The following is an 18,759-nucleotide window of genomic DNA, read 5'->3' as shown; positions in this document are numbered from 1 at the left end:
TGCACATATAATGTTAATAAATAGTATGATTTCCAACAGTGAACTTCATAGTAACCAGTGGGGGCCGATCCCTTGTCCTGTACAATGGCTTTTCGTACAGAAAACACTGCAACTTGAAGTCCGGTATTCGACTCCAGTGCACCAAAAGTGTGTCAACGAGATGCCACGCGTATCTCACTTTGGACGAACTAGCTCGCGTCGTCAAATGCAACGAAGTACACACGCATCCGCCAACGCAATACAGACGCACACAAGCCGGTATCTATGTTAGAATGTAAATTTAAATGCATTTATTATAAATTATTTGTACATGGTTGTAAACAAATCTGAAAGTTATCAATTTCGAACTTGTTCGTGTTTACGCTGCCAACTAATCACAATGCGGCGTTGTTGTCATTTTACCACATCACGTTACAACGCTACAATGTGATTGGCTAATGGAGTAGGAGCGGCTATTAGGTGGGCCGGTGTAGGCAGAAATCCTAATTCCTTGTCATCAGATGTTGACTCGCAATCAAATTATATATTACGGGTAAAAATGTGGCTTGCTAACAATAAAATGTATAATTAGCGATAAACTTACGTTTAAGTAAAGTTCTAGTTAAGAGGAAAGCCTAGAATGGGTTTATATTAAACCTAAAATGGGTTTATATCAAATAAAGGAGAAGACACGTGTTCGGTCGTAGGTATATGGAGATCAAAGGAAGGGCTGATGATAGACGGAGAGGAGACGGAAATCTCAAGTCAATATTCTTAAACGAATAAATAAAAAGTTCTATAATAATATTGTACATAGTTCCGATGATGGTATTTAAATTCAATTCAGTGATCTAATAATCAACGAGTTTAGTTTTGTTGAATCGAGAGCTGAGTTGACAGTTGAGAGCTTTTATTTACTGCAATGAAAAACCAGCAATTTATAAGGAATCTGCCAAAGTTTAGCAAACTGTTCGACGACAGTGTGGAGCCGGCTTTAGAGATATGATGTGGCGATAATCGTGTTATAATTCCGTATATAGTAAACGGCTTTCGTAAGATGGCTGTACTGTTTAGTGAAGTTGACCTGTCCAACCATGTAGTTAGACAGGTCAACTATTCTTACAAACGTTTTGTAAAGTGATATTATATTATCCCAATGTGAAGAACATTGGAAGATACAAAATTAAGTTTGTATTCAATTTGTAATAGATACTTTTTATATAATTTACTTTTAGGTTATTATAATACAGTTATTTATATTTACAATTAAGTGAGATTGCTTTTTAGATTTTTTTAAGGCATGTGAAAGGGTTTTGTTTATTGACTTTTACAATGGAATTTTATACTAATATTTACAACAGAATGTAAACCGGAAACTTTTTTTTTTTATTTAAAGGCACTAAGATATGTATTGGTTATTTATATTTCATTGTCATCAATTTAATGTTGTTTTCAAATAGTATTTTTTGACATATTTTCACTAAAGATGTAAAAAATTACATCCGCAATAATGATTCCACCGTCGAATATTATAATAATTAAATCGTTGATGGCAATGGTCTTTTTGGTTTTCTTTTTGCCAACCTGAACAAATACAGTTTCTGATAACTTTTACCTCTGTATGTGGATTATAATCATTGCTTATAAGTTCTTACACAACATGTTAACGGATTAAGTTAATATCTATTTGAATTAATCGACTGTCATATATCGTATTCCCTTCATCGGAAGTTTTAGGTTTGTACTTCTGTAATATTAATAGGTCGACGTAATTGGCGTGTTTTATATTACAGCTGGTCCCGCCTTCTTCATAGTCACAGAAAAAGGAAACCGTTTATTGATGCTTAATAATTTCACGTATTCCAAGAAATACAACACTAAACATGGCACAAGATATCAGTGCAGCGCTGTAGGTCCTTGTGCCGCTCAAGTCTACTTAATAGGCACTGAAATAATAACAGCTGAGGAAATGCATTCACATCCCCCAAAAAAATATTATACAGATAACAATGGCCCTTATTACGTTTATATTCAGCGCGGTAAACCCGTGAGAAGAAATTTCACCGTAGAACATGAGCCTCAAATTTTATATAAAGGTGTGAAAGAAAATTATGTGACTGCGAAAAGAGGTCGACCTCCTAAAAAACGGAGAGTTGCGATTGATATGATTGTGCCAAAGATACTAGATGTCCGCAGCACTGATGAGCATTTTCTCCAGGAATCTCCCCTTAGGATAAACGACATTGGATCGTGCGTTCGCCCACCAAAGAAGCTAAACAAAAGCACCAAATGTGCTATGATAACCGAGTCACAAAATACAACTCAAGTCAATTCTTCAAAACCGATGCTTCAAATATATGCTGATAATTCAAAAAAGGTTTCGAAGCGCAACCGACCATTTAGAATTCAAAATGGTAGCTCTTCACTTGATTCCAAAAAATCTGAGATTCGTCGCATAGTCAAGCGTTTTCGGCAAGAGTCTGGACTCAAAATAAATAATATTAAACGTGGTCGGCCAGCCAAAGGCGCCGTGACAGCTGATGCACATATCCATAAAATTTATAGCACTTCTGGGCCTTTCGTGAAATTAACACCGCTGATGGCTCGAAAGCGAGGTCGTCCGCCAAAGAAGCGAAATAATGTTGTCAAAGAGAATAAATTTCAAGCTCGTGATTTTACAGACGTTGATACAAGCGTTGACATGAAAGAAGAAACGAATAGTGAGTTTCTTGGCTTTAAGGGATTCCCACCAATCAAAGATGATTGTTCTAGGAATGTTACTTCTTTGGATGAACATCATTAAAATTAAGTCTAATGTCAAGATAATGAAACATTTTAATTATGCAGTATAATATTGAGAATGAAAAATGTAACTGTAGGGTGTTTTAAGAAGGGAGTATGGGGTGACATGACAAGTCGTGCAACTTACTGCATGTAAATCTAGAAAATTCAATATACGTATATGTATACTTTTCAAAAATCCTAAAAGGAAACCATTGTGATGTCATTTTAAATTTTATGGTTGTTATTTTTTATTGTTATTATTTTATTAGCCTTTACAGAGCCACTTGTTAAATATTTGGTTTTAATATATACAGGTATAAAAAAATGCATGGCCAGTATAATTAAAGTTAGATGAAGCTGCATTAATTGCAATAAAAGGAATTATTGTCACAAGTGACAGCTTGCCTCCAAAAATTCTTTGATTTCTATGTCTATATTGTGTTTCCCTTACAAGATATAACCGCAAAACAGAAAAATTACCACGCTTTTAGGACATTCCCCCACCTCTTATGCAAATCTAAATAAGGGGAAACATTTAGGATTCGGCAACAAATGAAGCTGTCAAATTATAATACTTATTTATTGATTATTCAACAGACCTAGGTATTATTTTTTTTTATTCAAAAGTACATGAAAAGTTTTACCTATATTTTTGTTACGTGTGTAACCAGATAATTTATTATATTTTAATCATTAAGCAGCATTTGTACTTTATTGAGATTATAAATTTTCAAGCATTTAAATCCTATTTTATTTCACACATTGAGCATTCTGTGAGATGACAGTCGCTCGAGTCACAATACAACTCGCATGTAATAACCGTACCATATCGATTTATAGCTGTGAAATTGTTAGGACTTTTGAGTGCGAATGCAATATGTATCTTTTAATTTTGCAAGTCAGGGGTGTCGAGACCAAAGCTGGGCTCTCTGAAACTGAGTTCACTCTAGGACCACCTACTATATACTTTGAAAATCGTTCAAGTTTGATCATTCAAGGAGATCTTCTAGGTCTCCTAACATATGACGACAACGATAAAGTAATTTGTTTACTTTTAACCATTCATATATTATTTATACTTTAAGATCTACTATATTACAAATGGTCTTTTTATGTCTGTATTTTTCAGTAACATATATTATGACACATGATAATAAAACGCACCTGTTGCTGAATAATTATACGTTCGTCCGTCATCATAAGTTAAGGGAATCACAAAGATGGCAGTGTTCGAAGCGGGGTTGCAATTCTTACATTGTTATCAAAGACTCAGGAGCCATAACCAAGTGCGTGGAGATACATAATCACGAACCCAGAAAGTATTTTATAGATGAAAACGGGTTATATATCAAATTGTGATATGTTATTGTACTCTATTAAAAAAAAGTGAGATAAATGGATTAATTGATATGATGTGGACAATGAAGGGTGGTTTTATTTACGAATCACAGAATTTCGGTGTAAAATGTCGAATTTCATGTATGTACAATATATGTTCTGTTTGTGACGTAGGTTTATACTTTTATGAAAATTATCCATTGATATTTTTACAGCTACTTTCGTGAAAACTCCTGATGGCAAACGTCTCGTTATGTACAACGGATACACATATAGTAGGTACTACGCAAACAAAAATGGAATTAGGTACAAATGTTCTAAGGCTAGTTCTAGAAATTGCAAAGCAGCCATGGTTCTGGACGGCGCAGGTAAAATTTTAAGAGGCAACGTATATCATAACCATTCTCCACCGGAATGTAAACTCACAACAGGAAATTGTGAAAATGTATCTATTTATGTACCTAATATAGGACTCGTGGTTAAAAAGAACTGTTATTGAACTAAATAATAGTATGATATGTGTAAATTAGATTATACCCGAAGTATTACTTGCACCAATTAATTTAGAGAAACGACGTATTATATAATCTTCTTAACTATATTTGTATTAATATCACCATCTCTATCTTATACATATTACCTATATTAACTCTTTACTTTTTTTTCAGTTGTTTTCTTAGATCTTATTTATCTATCATTTTAAGTTAACGAAGATTTATTAGAAGTTATATTCGTTTTTGTTTTCAGTACATTTCATCAGTTTGCAAAAGGGTAAGCAGTTGATGATGTGCAACAACTTTTTTTATAACAAACACTACACAAACAAAAGTGGAACAAGATACCGCTGTTCAAAGTACCTCTCGAAAAGATGTAAGACCACGATGTTTCAGCACAACGATGGTAGTTTTTCCATCAGTTCAAATGAACACAACCACGCACCGGACCTACATTGTCGATATGATGAGGTGTATATAGACGATACGAAAGTCGTGAAACCACATTAAATGTTCTGTCAATTGGCTTTTTTGTTCTATATTTGTTTATGGTATGTTTTATTCTAATTATTTTTATTACTGGTATGTTTTTCTACTTTGATTTTTTTAAATTAACTATTATAAATGCATTTGTAATATTCTAATTTTCGTTTACATGAATATTTATTGTTATTCTATAGATAGTTTGTAGGACATGATCAGTAGAGTTGTTAGTTGGCTCTTATCGAGTGTTTAATTTATTTTAACTCTGAATTTTCAAATTGCCTAAAGACAACTAATGACTTGGCATCTGGCCACCCTTACCTATATGGGGCACTATTTACATTCAAACGAGTGAACTAAACAGATAATGTGCTGGCACTCTTGAAAGCCATATTATATTTTTATATATTGAAAATAAGTAGCATATGTAATTAAAAATAGTATAGGAATTATTAGTGGTTTGAAAAATGTTGTTTGGAAATATTGTAATTGTATGACATAATAGTGTTGATTGATTATTTATAAGTAGTTTATAAGATATTCCCGAAAAAAAAAAGTTTTTTTTTGTTATTAATTTCTATGTGGCGATACACCTTTTTTTTATTTGGATCACTGTCAGTGTTATTCTCACAAAATATAGGTTTTTTTTAATCTGTAATTTATGCAAAGACAAATAAACTAAAGACCGCGGGCTAGCGTATCCAAATGAGATAGAAGATGTCGATACAACGTCTCGGCCCATCTCATACAAATCTTGTAAAACTATGGGCACACGGTGAGTGACAAAAGATATTAGCGCTCTGTCCCGTTTCTTCTCGCGTATTTCTAATACGCATTTCTCACGTATGAGTGAAACGAAAGATAAAATTATTACCAGATGCACTTCAATAGAGACACTTTCGAAAAAAAATAGGCTTTTATTCCCCAGAGATACATTCGACTTGTACAGTTAAATACATGGCGAAGTCTTTAGTTTTAGTCTACGAATATATATGACTACAAAAGTAGCTTATGACACTCCAACACACCAAAAATCACCTCAATCCGTTGCTCCGTTTTTACGCGAAAGACGGACAAACAAACACTCTTATTAGTATGGATATAGTGCTGTGGGCATAGATATGTTTGTTTAAGACTTATGTGTCAATTAAATCATTTCAGCTCAATTCATTGTAACGACAAACGGCAAGACTCTAGCTATGTACAAAGGATTCTCTTTCTGCAAACATTACGCCATGAAGACGACAAAGATGCGGTATCAGTGTAGTGTACACTATTCTAAGAGTTGTCGCGCTTTCTTAATTATTGACGATCTCGGACGAATCTACAAAAAGAATGATATACACACCCACCCTCCAGTAAAATATTATAAATCATCGGACGGCCGATATTTGAGGTTGTAATTTATCTGTGCAACGATATAGCACCAGCTACAGTTGATTTATATTTTATACATAAAACGAACTTAAAGAATAGTAAGCATTTTCACAACGTTCACGCCCTTATGTTGAAAATGGCACGAAAGTATCGGTCACCAACGCACGTAAAGACCATATCGCCAAACTCAGATGACAACGCGAATACACGAAGTAGTTTGTATGAGAGCTTTTATTTACCGCAATGAAAAACCAGCAATGTACGCCGAATCCGCCGAAGTTACAGATGGCAATATTCGTAAAGTCATGTCAAATGCCTTTAGGCAATAAAATCCGATATCATCGTTTGCAATAAGCACACTCGGTAAACAAGCAGACAACAGTAATTAAATAAGCACTAATGTTATTGCCTAAAATAAAATACTTTATTTTTTTAGTATTGGAATAAATAATTAATTAATTTGGAATAGTTTTTATTTTTCTCTAATTTGGAATAGTCTTTTGAGTGAGTGTATAGATTTCGAATGTTCGAGTGTATAGAATCGATTATAGATGGACTGTGTAAATAATATTTTTATTGTATTTTGTCTTTAAATGAAAGCACATTAAAACAGCCCCCTGAATAGTTCGATTTAAATATTTCATTTCATTTTACTAAAATTAAATATGTCGCTTTGTATATATCTGTCATTTTTATTGTAGGTAATTTCATAATGACACTAAGGGCAAAAGCAAAACAAACTAGGGAAGAAATTTTACAAAGAAAAAGGGAAGCTGAACGAAAAAGATATGAACGAAATAAAAAAGATCCTCAGAAGAGGGAAGAACTTAAAGAAAAAGAACATCGTAAATACCTAAAGAGAAAGGAAATGGGAACTAGAAAGCTTGTGAAAGACATGAATCCACAAGAGCACCAGGAAGCGAAAAATAGATGGAAAAAAGCCAATTATCGTCGTAAAAAAATCAATGACTATTACAAATTATAAAAAAGGTGCCCCGAATGCAGTGTAAGATGCATGTACAAGAGAGATGTATTATATATCTCTTGTACATAGAATATGTATTCTAAGAGAATTTCGGTTGCCGTCGTTGCTTTTGGAGCTATATTTAAAACATTTTGTAGAAGCGATTGAGCAACGATTTCCCGCCATTTGTTAACGCGTCGTTCGAGACGGCGGCGCGCCGCGAGGAATAGATGAGAACCAGATTTGATCAAATTGATTAGACATTACAATGACAATTGAAAAACCTAAAAATACTCTAGGATTCTACAAATTTAACAATTTAATAACATTAATCCGTCAGTCAATGTGTTTGAAAAGCGTGATGTTGTTTTTGATGTTACTTCGTTTTAATTTTCGTTTTGTTTTTGTGATACATATATTGTTACTTACACGAATTATAAATAAGACTGTTTATAATGAGTCAAATCAAATTTCTAAAATTGATTTTACATTAGGATTCCGATTGTATACAAAACATGGTGGTGTTATGCCAACAGTTCAATCGTAAAGATAAAAATTATGTTTTTAAAATTTCAAAATGCATTCCACTGCACATGCAACAGTTTCATGGGCAAATTTATCCGAAAGCGGTAAATATATGGTAAATCTCTATATTTTATTTGTTACCTCCATCGCCTTGGTAAGATTATTTCGTATGTAGGAAAAAATACACGAGACAGTTTTCGAAGAATTGCTTTTATACATTTTTGTGAAATCATCAAGTCATTAATTTGTGATCGCACTCAAACAACAGAACAGCCTAACATCCTCTACCTTTATATAGTTCTTTTTCCATTAAACACGTACGTCCCTTTCTGTTCCACTTGCGGCAGAGAAGTACGAGTGTCTAAAAGGCTTAAGACAACATCATTGGCAATTCGCAGTGGACGCCCTAATAATGAATATATTAATTATTTTAGCCCGTTTCATTCAGACAGCGAAAGGAACTGTTCTGGTGATGTTCCAGAACTTCACTTACTTTAAGTACAAGTGTAAATTGAGCTCGGGCACAAGATGGAAATGCTGCAGACATTCTTCCAGGAAATGCAATGCGTACCTTATCATCGACTATGAAGGAGTCATCGTCAAGACATCCGGGGAACACAGGCACGACCCTATAGAGTACAGACAACTGGCTGACGGGACCTACATGACTATCTAACTTTTTATGCATTGATTTCTCATTAGTTGAAATGTGAATGTATATCCTGCACGAGTAGAACTCTTAAGCAAGCAGTTAAGGTGATATTATCAAGCGAAACTTATTTAAGATTTAGGTTAATTGCTAACCGTTAATAGCAAGGTCAGCTGCGTTATTTTCATGTTGATCAAAGGAGGAAGGATTGAGGTGACGACTGTATTTGTAATATGACCCTATTTTCTATGACTTAAATAGTCGTAATAAACTTTGTTTGGCACAATTTATGAAATTTATATAGAATTTTGGAATTTTCTTATAGTTTCATATTCCCCGAACTAATAGTATAATTATTTTAAGTAATCTTATACATATTCTCAAGGGTGCAAGAAAAAACATGCAGGTCCATGAGGTAAATAATGTAACGCGAGCTACAGAATGCAATAAATAAATCAAAAATCAGATAAACTTGTTTGTGTCACTAACAACAATAAAATTTCCAGTAATCCAAGTGAAAGGTCGCAACGGGAAAGATCTATTGATCCTCAACGGGTACACCTACTACAAGCACAAGCTCCTGAGGGACGGATATCGGTGGAGCTGCACCCAAATGGGCTCCAGGTCCTGCCGTGGCTTCCTGCACGTGACAAAGAATAAGATTGTGGCGAAGGCTTTCACTGAACACACCCACGCGCCTTCGAAATACTTTTTAGAGTCTATTAGGAGAACTTTCGCGGTGAGTTCGTTGCACACCTGTTTTTCTTCTTATTTTTACCCTATTACATAGTGCACGGGTAGTCTCATAAGTACTACGATTTCCTGATTCGAATTTCAACCTTTTCGTTATTTTTTTAAAATCAATTAAACATTAAATATCTTTACCGCCAGTAATTAAAATTTATTGATTTTAAATATTAATATGTATTATACTAATTCAAGAAAAAAAAAAAGAAAACATGATTTGCAAAAAACACGAGTAAATACATTGCATCAAGCTCGCGTTGTGTATTATACTTCTATTTTTTTGTTGCAGGTAACATCAAATGCTTTTGGGCATAATCAAGCATTTAACCCGTTTTCAATGAAAATATCAGACGTTCACGGAGGTGTCCAATTCTCATAAAAAAGCCATACATACTTAATAAATTATTTTGCCTTTTAGATCATGTAGATTATTCTAGAAACGACCAGAAGATGAGTCATAGTTTGCATAGCTACGTTTAACTTAAAATATTGCTCATATTATGTCTATATCCTATGTACCTCTCACTATTGTTAAATAAATTATTTTTTCTCTATCTGTAAATAATATTAAAACATTAAGTGTTAGACATTTAAGCGAAATTGTTGCAATAAATATATTACCTGAAATCATTAGTTGTTAAGACGTATTGTCCTATGTACATAATTATTAAACATAGAAATTACACTCTTATGTCGTAATAAGATTTAGTATATAGCACGCGAAAGACCTTATAAAATATAACAATGAGTCTTTAACACATTAGTTGGTATTTCGGTACTTAAACCACGTCACCACTATCATACAGTAACCACAAATAAATACTATAATAAATAAATATATATATTAGGACAAATCACACAGATTGAGCTAGCCCCAAATAAGTTCGAGACTTGTGTTATGGGATACTAACTCAACGATACTATATATTATAACAAATACGAGTACATATATAGATAAACATCCAAGACCCGGATCAATCAGAAAAAGATCATTTTCCATCATGACCCGACCGGGGATCGAACCCAGGACCTCTCGGTTCAGTGGCAAGCACTTTACCACTGCGCCACCGAGGTCGTCCAAAATTGGATGCTTACTGCTATTGCTATGTCATGTGATAAAATATTGTAAGTCATTGTCATATAACTTTATGAAGACGTTGGTGTATTTGTAACTGAATTACTTAAAATATCATATACCTATTGTTTTTACAAGAAAAAATATTTTCGATGGCAAACATCGGTTCACCTAAAAGTGTTTCTTCCTGTACTTCCTTCCCTTGAAGGTTTATTAACTCTTCATCATTTATTTGTATTGTATCTTCTTTAAGTATGTTGTAATACTTATGAATATTAAAGCGCTTATTAAAGGTAACTAACTACCGCAATGTCACACCACATAATTTACTAATTCCTTTACCTGTGTTAATTTTTTATGTTATTGTCATATTGCTATATTTGTTTTTTTTTTTCAAATGTAGTGATTGCTTGGTTTTTATTTTTCCATATTTACTTTTAATTTTATTTTTGTGTCTACTACGTTTTAGTTTTAAACGATCTCAGAATTTACTTGTACCTATCTAACATATATTTATTTTTCACAGTGGAATTTTACCTGCGTCCCAGTGGCCGCATCAACCTGCGTCTGAACAACTTTACGTTTTACAAGCATCTCAAGGCGCGAACCAACGCTTTCAGATGGAGCTGCACCGCTTATGGATCCAAATGGAAGTGCAAAGCTCACCTCATCATTACCGACAATCTAGAAGTACTCAAAGCCAACGTCAATCATAGTCATCCCCCTGCTAAAAAGAAATTCGATTATAAAATGCAGAAATTTGACAAACCAATCATAAACGTTAAAAAATCAGAAGACGTCACCAACAAAGAAAATGGAATAGGAATAATCGCTGATACGTATCATTCTCCTCTTCACGACTATTTGGTAGCTCACAGCGTGTTCACCAATTACTAGTCACAACGAAATAATAACAAGTAATAAGTATACTCAGTAGTGTTAATTATAATATTATTGCTTTTTAACCAAAACCTTCGAAACTGTCTTGTTTTAAACGTGTAACATTTTGCTTACTAGTTAGGCGTGCTGAAGTATTTTTATAGTTTTATGTTTTAAATGCAGCTATAACTAAAGCTCTGTAGAATTATCTTGCCATGTTAGTGGTATAATAATTAGTTTAAGGCAAACAAGCCCGTGAGCATTTAATACATTTAGTATTTTAATATTCATATTATTGTGTGATATTTTTGTACTACGGCATTACAAAAACGTAAGAAATTTCTTGCTTATTAGAATAAGTCTTCACTTTGCAGCACTCATAAATCAAAATGTAATATTATCAATGGATCGATATTTTTAATACAATAATACAAGTAGTTTTTCAAGTGTCTTGTAGGGTGTCGAAAATTTAGGGTCTCTATTTTCGAAATGATTTTACATCAATTATTGTAAGTGCCTTGCTAATTGTGTCTTTGTTAGGTTAAGATTTATGAGATAAACTTATGATTACGACTGTTTTAGAAGATTCATCTGTAGAAATTGGGATACTTAAAATTGCAGAACGGCAAGGACATCTGGCCAGTCTTAGCCATACATTTACTTAATGACTATATTCAAATTATCGAATTCTTTGTCCAATAATATTTCTATCTCTTTCATCATAAAGACTTTCATTTTGGACAAAGAATTTGGTAGGTGGAATACATCCCATATTAATTCGGTCTTCACCGGGTCTTATGTGTTTGACGTTCTCATTTCTGTCTATTATTATATTTTAATTCCCGACAATTTTCGTCATTGATGTGACACTAGTGTCAGGAAATAGTTGTAGATAAGCTTAATTAATATTTCAACGGATATTTCTTCATACTTTGTGTTGTTGAGCAGCATATATAGCAGCAATAATCTCTCAAGAATGATATATAAAATAAATAAATATATTAGGACAAATCACACAGGTTGAGCTAGCCCCAAAGTAAGTTCAATACTTGTGTTATGGGATACTAACTCAACGATACTATATTTTATAACAAATACATATATAGATAAACATCCAAGACCCGGGCCAATCAGAAAAAGATCATTTTCCATCATGACCCGACCGGGCATCGAACCGGGACCTCTCGGTTCAGAGGCAAGCACTTTACCACTTCTTCACCGAGGTCGTCAAAAAATACATGATGATGATATAAAACTATATTCTTAGATATCGATTAGTCTATAGATATCGTTACTATTAATTTGTTAAATGTATTATTCTCTATTGGGTACTCTTTAAAGCTCAAGCCACAAAGTATAGGAAATATCAGTCGTAGTTTTACCATTTGTGTGATATTTTAAGGCATTTAACATATCCAGTATTATGTATTGTGATTAGTGTATTGGCATTAGAATAAGTTATATTAAGACTGCATGCTTTTGTGATAATTTTGTAATCTCATGTATTGGATCTCATTTTTTGACTTCAAATGTGCAAATTCATGTTTGGTCTGACAATGTATTCACTTACAACAATATTCCTGCATGACAACTATATCGTGTTTTACTTTTACATTTTTTTTAATATTAAACGTGATAAAAATAACATTCTTTTTTTTCAAATTATGACAACTTTTTGAGCCTTCTTTATTTAATTATATTAATTAGGAATCAAATTTGAACCACCATGACGCTAACCAATTTCTTTAGAAAGGAAATACAATTAAGAAAGAGTTTAATAGACTTAAATACAATAGAATTATATGTATTTTGAAATTTTTATTTTGATGTTTCGTGTTACTTAGAATAAATTATCGAACAGAAAACCTTAAGATATATATATAGAACCTTAAGATATATAAGATTTTTTCTAATTTCTTTATATACAAAGTATTTTTTTTAGATAATTTACTAATTATTACACATATTTCACAATGTTTTTCATCAGGTTTGATAGAAATGTTGAACGGGAGACGGCTATTTCTGTATCGTGGCTACACCTACTACAAACGAGGACCCGTCAAGAAAGGGCAAGCGTTTCGATGGGCCTGCAGCAAGTCTACCTTTTGTCCGGCATACTTACACCTAGATGGCGACCTCAAAGTCGTAGGGTTTTCCAGAACTGATCATAAACACCCTCCATCTAAATATTATAAGACAAGTCAAGGCCAGTACACTAGGATCTAAAATATACATGTCTGTGTCCAATTATACGTCGTGTTTTAAACATGGATTAATCCATTTTAAATTTTTAATAGGTGTTTTATCTGTTTCTGAATTACTATTTGAAGTAATTTAAGTATGCGTATTTAAAATATCGTAATTCAATGTTCTTTATTATAATCGTCTTTATCATCAGATTTCGTCCTCATATTACATATAATATAATAATATAATTAGTAAGAAACTTATGAATAATAAATAAATAAAATAATGTGAAGTATTTTTACATCAATATATGTATATTTTTACGCTTTCTGTCTATCTTCTTATCTTCATCAATCTTCTTCCTCCTGTACTAACTTTATACTGTCCTATTACGATACGATCTTGATCATATGTTCTATAGCTTTTTAACATTGTTCATGACTGTTTTGTTATTCCTATTGAAATAACTGACCTGAAAAGGTGTGTTGCGTTAACTAGTTCGCCACACTTCAACCGCAGTGTTAAGAAACTGCCTCTCAATCGACATCAGAGAGGTTTGCGCCCTATCTGGGCTTTGCTTGAGGTGGGCACTGAGTAGAAACGTTTTTGCCCGACCATAATCCATCTCTGAACCTCATTGTGAGCTTAATTTTAAGCCGGGCTTAGCGACTAAAATCTCGCCTTGGCCTCCAACACGTACATCGTCACGTTGTCGTACATTGCTTAGATTTGATGTAATCTGTATTGTGAACACAACAAAACTAAGCATTTGCGCGATTCATATAACATGTGGCAAGAATGCTACATTAATAAAATATCGGAAAAATATTCTCCTCTATTAACCCTATTAAATTGGACCTATCACACGCTTCAATTTGCACAGTTACTTACATAATATGTAGATTAGCAGTTGCAATATTGGTAACAACGCCATATGACATGTGGTGAAGGTATATACTAACACATCAAAATTTCAGTTAACATATTCATGACAACGAGAGGAAAGGAGCGACTGATCTACCACAACTTCACGTACTACAAGCAAAGTAGGACACGTAGCGGCTTCCGTTGGGGCTGCACGAAGAACCGTTGGCACAAGTGCAAGGCGTACTTGCATTTAGCTGACGATATGACCATAGTAAGGAGCAACATGGATCACACGCATAGTCCATTTGGTACCCCTGCCCATAAGCGGGAAGATGAGGATACGTAAATTGTTCATTCTGGAATATTGATTTTTTTTTTATGAAGTTTAAAATTTCGCCCGCCTATAGATTTGTGCGACTTTTGCCAGTAACTATCGCTGAACTCAGATGCCAACGTGAATTAAAGTACATAAGTTTATATTAGAACGTTTGTTTACCGCAAGGAAAAAAACAGCAATAAAACAGCAATATAAGTCGGAACTGGCAAATTTAAAACTGTTTGCCGATAGTGTATATAGTCTTTAATTTCTTTTCCACTGGCGTCCTGGATGACCGTGGAGGATCACGATGCAAGGTGACACTGTTGGTGTAGAAGTTTACGCCGACAACACAGGCCACAAGTAAACACATCATATATATATATATATATATATATATATATCGATATCGACGCATCGCACCCGTCGCGTAGTCTGCCTAAAATGCTTACTCAAATATTGTGAACCTATAATTCTGATAGAAATTTCAATGTCAAGATCTTGCATTTTTAATTTGAAAAAAAAAAATCCACAGGCTTGTTCATTAAGTATAGGGAATCTCATACAATGTATGATAGGGGTAGGATCGAGTGTGATATACATTTGTATTGAATTAGAGAATGTGGCTTATATAAAGTAATGTAAATATTTTAATCAAATGTCTATTTTCACTAAATGTGGAGAATTTAAATATCATTCCAAATATTTCAATAATATTTATAACATAATAGAAAACTAGAACACCCAAAATGTAATTAGTTGTTTGTTTTTGAATTGCAATAGTGTCACTATACGTACCGTACATTAAGTACAGTCGACCGCATGTGAAGTTACGCTGCGTGGATCTTTATTCCACGGTAATAGAGGCGAGTTTGCAATGAATTTGGGTAGGTTGATGTGCTGTTGACTGTACATATAAAACTCTTACAAATAATGTATTATTATATTGTAATCTAGAGCCCGCTGCACGAAAGTTCAGCAGGCGGTACAGTGACTACAACGTGGCCGAACTGTTATTGATAATTAGCACGTATTGCCGCAGGTCTTCCGTGGAGTGGACTCTTAATTTGACTGGATGTTTCAATGATTAACTTAACAGTAGAAAAAAATATCTAGTCACATTTCATAGGTAGGTTAAGTAGCAAATTTTGTTATTAATGCACGTTATCGTTTTATTGCGTTATACAATCTTGTTGTTGATATGAACTCTACTCAAATTTGGAAGGACAACGCGCAGTCGTCTGGCTTTTATACATTTTTAACCTATTTCCAAAAAATTACTGAGGTTATACGTTGGAGTGTATATTTATATTTTTTTGGTCCGAAAGTCAAAATGAATTCTTTTTGAGGCTTGCTTTTCTGGTAATTTTTAACTGTCGCTGTGTCTCTAGGAGGATCCAAGTCTTTATTTTATTTTCACATGTTAGACACTATTTTCTATATAAGGTAATAGTGTTTCCCTTTTGGACCAAAATAGAGGAGTTTCTAACCATAAAGGAATATTTCACGCAGTAGATTGTTTAGACCAAAGTATAGCCACATTGTATTTAGTTTAACATTTATATTATTATTGTTTTAGCATTATTCACAAAGTATTTTCTAGTCTAGTTTTTTTAGTCATTCCAATAAACTCCTGATCTCATTTTTGTTAAGTTTGCAAGCAATAATTGAATTTATTTTTTTTTTGTAAAAAAGTGTTGTGTAGTGTGAAAAATATAATTACATGTATATTATAACTTTTGTTAATCAAATATGTAGTAAATATGGATTTTGTTTTTAATCTACTCGTAGATAATTGTCCAATCCAAAGAAATAGAATGTTGTAATAGCAAATAGTAATATATCAATAATATAACACGCAAAGCTTATTTATATTTCTATTCATTTTCAGACTCATCTTGAAACTTCAACTCAAACTCAACTTGAATAAATGCTATCTAATTAAAAATAAACCTTTTAATAGGTTCCATAACCTTATTTTTATGACAATGATTGTTATGCCTAACCTAAGACCTTTTATGTCTTACGAAGATGTTAAGTACTGAGTTGGATTGCTGAGACAGTAGCAATCACTGTGAGGAGAATCAGACAACTAGGCTAGATCAGTTTAATTCAGTTATTTTCATAACTTAATGACTTATGGGATAAAAATTGTAGTAGTAGTGCAAGTTACCATCACTGGTGCTGATTGATGGTCTCGAACTTCTGACATTAAGCGATAAATGCTCTAACAAGTACATAATCTAAATAGGTTGACACAAATTAAATCTTTAGGGTCACAGTTGATGCATATAGGTCTGTGGGGTCACAAATGCCTCCGTAAGTTACATGGGAAACATGATTTTGCTTTGGCTTCAACGTTCAGTAGATCATACATATGGTAAGTTAATTTACAAAGACTTTCTATAGCTCCCGTCGATCGCGCAGAATCGAGACACAATAGATAGACAAGTTGCACCAGTTCGGAAGGTAGACGTTAATCCACTAGAGACTATCAAATTAACAATACAGTTCAAAGTTTCAGGTCAATTTATCGAAACAATCCGAGGTACTCGACTGTTCCTCCTCAATGGCTACACATACAGTAAAAATGGCAGTATCGCTAATGGAGGACATAGATACGCCTGTTCTAGCACTGCAACAACGGGATGCAAAGCATTCATTCATTTTACCGTAACCAAAACCGCTATAATCAAAACTAATACGGTACATAATCATAATCCACCAGATTACTTTGTTACTCAATCTGGACTTTACGTTAAAAGAAAAACACCTACCTCTATAATATAGATGACAAGGTCCATAAATTGTAAAAAATATGTTAAAATATATATAATTTAGTAGAATAGACAGTTTTAATATCATTTTGATAATTTGTAGACTATAACAATACTTACTACTCATACCAGAGCTGCGAGCAAAAAAGCTATGTTAGTTGTCATCTCAGAAAAAATCACTATGAAAAAGCTATTACTGGACACAAACTGAGTTTAATGAGATTCATACAGTTGTTCGACGACCTTGCTAAAGCCGAAACAGCCGCCACTGTTAAAAATACTATTTCTCAATAGTTAAGTTCCCGATTTGTCAAATAAAGGTTGTGTCAATTCGGAAAATATCTCCGAGTCATCATAAACATGCTGGTACCTAAGCTAAGCTTAAAATGTCGATGTTCAAAATATCATACAAAATATTATAATAGTGAAACTTTAAACTTAGTAAAAGCAAACAAGCTCAAGCTAATGGAACCGAGTATAACTTTACTTTTAAAAATCATCCCATTGTAAAAAATCTTTACTTTCAGGCTTAAATATTCCGTTTATTATCCCTAATTCTGAAGTGGAATTCATAAGCACCAGAAGAGGTGGCATCTCAGTGCTGTATGATGGTCGGCGTTACCACCGTAAGAAAATTTATAAAAATGGACATTCCTTTTGGAGGTGTGGTTCGCAAGGCTGCAAGGGCAATATTACACTAAATCCTAACAATCGCATAGCTATGTTTAAACCTCACGAGCCAGCCTGCTTCAATTATGTCACTGGCACGAACAAATTAGGATTATGTTTAACTGATCAGCAGACATAGCGAGGAAATAAACGTTGACGTCACTTTTGAATCCATGGATTGAAATAATAATTTTATGTCAAATTGCACCCGGTTGTGTTGATTTTTAACTTTGAAATCTACTATGTTGCCTAGTTTATAAGTATTATAGTTCTTTTAAGTATTACGATTTGACCTATATATTTGTTAATTTAAAAAGGTGAAAGTCCAAATATAAATTTCATCCATCAATTTAATATTCTACGTCATTCCCATTTTCCCTCGACTCTACTCACTTATTTTAGTACGATTATTGTGTTCACACTGTTTTTTTTTTACCTCCAGTCAACATGGAAACTGGGGAAAAAAGATTTAATTAGTAGTACAGATCAGTGTTTACTGATCTGTACTATTATTTATTTTATTTTTTTATTATATAATTATTCGATGATTTTTCAATTGCATTTCAAGATCTCAAAACCAATATTAAAGTTAAGAGGGAACCGTTAACACCGTCTGAAAAAATGAGGCGATATCGGGAACGAATAAAAA

The 18,759-nt window shown here is 33.2% G+C and overlaps 1 protein-coding gene across 1 annotated transcript; it reads left to right on the top strand.

The window, feature by feature from the left end:
- Positions 1-30: 30 nt before the first annotated feature.
- On the top strand, positions 31-4,189 carry LOC128672430 (uncharacterized). The gene is made up of 2 exons (XM_053749574.2): positions 31-258; positions 1,773-4,189. The coding sequence occupies exon 2, from the start codon at positions 1,820-1,822 to the stop codon at positions 2,780-2,782; it is 963 nt and encodes a 320-aa protein (XP_053605549.1). The 5' UTR covers positions 31-258; positions 1,773-1,819; the 3' UTR covers positions 2,783-4,189.
- Positions 4,190-18,759: the final 14,570 nt, after the last annotated feature.

This window comes from Plodia interpunctella, chromosome 9 (genome assembly GCF_027563975.2).
Source record: "Plodia interpunctella isolate USDA-ARS_2022_Savannah chromosome 9, ilPloInte3.2, whole genome shotgun sequence".
In the NCBI taxonomy this organism is placed as follows: Eukaryota; Metazoa; Arthropoda; class Insecta; order Lepidoptera; family Pyralidae; genus Plodia; species Plodia interpunctella.
Note: the sequence above shows the minus strand (reverse complement) of the source record. Positions and strands in the feature narration are given on the sequence as shown.